At 43.6% G+C, this 2,635-nt stretch overlaps 1 protein-coding gene across 1 annotated transcript in view; it reads right to left on the reverse strand.

The window, feature by feature from the left end:
- Positions 1-742: 742 nt before the first annotated feature.
- The window catches only part of LOC135478206 (ankyrin repeat and SOCS box protein 14-like), a 3,919-nt gene continuing 2,026 nt past the window's right edge, over positions 743-2,635 (reverse strand). Inside the window, exon 3 of the mRNA XM_064758478.1 lies at positions 743-2,001. Coding sequence (XP_064614548.1) covers positions 743-2,001 — 1,259 coding nt within the window. The remainder of the gene's footprint in view (positions 2,002-2,635) is intronic.

Here is a 2,635-nt window from a genome sequence, read left to right on the forward strand (position 1 = left end):
TTTAACGTGTGGGCCCTGACAGTTATAAGATGAAACCATTTCTAACCCCTGCACACTGAAAGTTATTAGATGCGGTAAACTATCACTGTAAAATCTGTCAAGATCAAAGCTTTAGTACTTCACAACCCATAGGCAACTTGAACAATCTATTTATATAATGGGTTATACATTATCCCTGTTGAAAACTAGCTCATTCATTTATTTGCAGATGGAAATATTTACAATAATATTAACGAAAAGTCATTCGTAGATTGCTTTTGGGCCATGTAATCCCTTTTGCACACTCAGCACACAGTATCGAAATGCTCATCTGATGGCTTTATGCTACAGTATTTTACATATTGTTAAAGGTTTCTTGGTGAGAAATGGTGACACTGAACTGGATCCTGAGTCTAAATGGCACACATGCACATGGGTGTAAAGTGACACGACACGCGTGGTTCCCTGATGTTAGATTGTGATTCATGTGAACCACATGGTTGCTTAACGAGCTTCACTATACAGAAGGTGCACCACATTTACAGAGAAACTAGAGTCACCCCACGGTGTGGAACCTACTCGAGAAATACCTGAGGTCTTTGTGGAACCGAGGGTAGACAAAAAAATCAACTTTGTCTCTGCGATATTACAGATTGCTAAGTTGGAGCCGACAAACCCGATGTTATCTCCTCTGGCTGATGTAGTGATACTACTCAAATCAGGGTATTTTTTGTCTTTCGTGAGAAATGAACTACGCTACGCATTATTTCTGCAGCGCCGGTGAATTACTTTCCGCCATCAACAAATAGTCCTTGATAAGATTCGGAATTGGGAGGTCTCCCACAGAGCACCAATATGGCTTGGGGAGCGATTTCCATATGGCTTTTCGGCAGTGGCACTTGAGTGGATACGGTTTTGCCGCATGTTTCTTCAGATAAGAACGCACAGCTTCGTTATCGTTCGTTAAAGACATGGTCGATCCCGACTGTCCTGGTAAAGGATGCAGCCGATAACCAACGCCGCTCTCAAATTCCATTCTATTCCAGTGATTGGTGATATCCTCCATGGAAATCGTGCAGCCAGCGTTCACAAGCAGCTGCACAACTTCAAAATTTTCCTGCTTCACGGCCAGTTCTAACGGATAGAGAGGGTCCAGAGCACGGTTTACCCGCCATTTTCTCTCCAGATCAGCTCCGGCTAAAATGAACAAGGAAACGATTGCGGGCTGGCCCACTTTGATGGCAACCATGAGCAACGCTACTCCATCCGAGTCAACAATTCCAACCGACGCTCCTGCCGAGAGAAGGACTTCAACGCACTTGGGGTTCATTGACAGTACGGCGTAGGACAGTGCTGTTTTTCCCAAGTCATCCTCTGCCGATATATCACTGGCTCTGTCCAGTAGAAACTTCACCATGTCCACATGTCCCCTACAAGCCGCTTTCATTAGCGGCGTCCGTCCGTTGTTGTCCTTGATCATCACAGTATCGCCGTGCTCCAGGAAGTATTTTAGACAGTCCAGGTGGCCGTACTCCACCGCGGCATCCAGCGGCCGTCCTTTGTCCCCACACATGCTGTACAAGTCACACTTAGGAGCCAGGATTTCCACCACGTTCAAGTGGCCTTCTTCTGCTGCCAAATATAAAGGTGTGATGCCTATGCAGTCGGGAATGTCCGGGTCGGAGATGTACTCCAACAACAGAGCCGTGATCTCCACATGGCCGTAAGAAGCTGCGAAGTGTAAAGCGGTGTCCTTAGCGGACCATCGCCTGCTTAAAGGGTCACAACCTCTCTCTAACAAGAGTTTCACGACATCAATGTGTCCCTCAACAACTGCGTACATAAGAGGCGTGTACCCAAATCGATCGGAGCATTCGACAGCGTCCAGGAGACGATTCACTATGGCCGCATGGCCCTTCTTGCTGGCCACCATCAGAGCGTTCTGTTTAAATTGATTGGATTCCGTCTGGCCAAGGCCACATTCCAGTAGAACGTCGACGATGTCGTAGAGATTCACCTGTGCTGTAAGGTGTATGATAAACAGATCAATATGAAATTCCTTGGAATTAATATAAGCTACTGAAGTAGATTTAAAATGGAGACCACCAGAGAGGCCATTACACCCAATGTGAACTAGTTCTGGTTTTACACCTGTAAGAATATGGCTTTACATGCACCAGGTTTTTGTTATTTATCAACCAGATGTTCTTTTACCCTTATCGATTCTTTCTTTTTCCGACCCTATGAGAAAAGTAAGGTATGTAGCGACATGTAATTGATGACTTTTTTATTTTGGCTACGAAAATTTCACAAATTAACAATGAGAGAAGAATTTTCCAAAAAAAAATCTACATAGAATCTCAATAAAAATAATTGACAAAAAATACATTTTTAATTGATCGTTCTAAACATAGAGATTGATTTTGGCCCTTTTCAGTTTTCATTTTCTGTAAGGGGAAATAAAGAGACGTTTAGTTATCACAACGTGATTCTTGTGTTAGCATGGAATCATTGTAAACCAATTTACAATGGTACTTGCTATTGAGAATTAAGGCAAGCTGTTTGATGAAGACAAGCAGCAGTGACCGAGTGGAGTTGATACATATAGTATATAGTATAATCAGCGGGCTAGTTCAGCATCTGATCATGCTGGTTT

This window comes from Liolophura sinensis, chromosome 11 (assembly GCF_032854445.1).
Source record: "Liolophura sinensis isolate JHLJ2023 chromosome 11, CUHK_Ljap_v2, whole genome shotgun sequence".
NCBI lineage: Eukaryota > Metazoa > Mollusca > Polyplacophora > Chitonida > Chitonidae > Liolophura > Liolophura sinensis.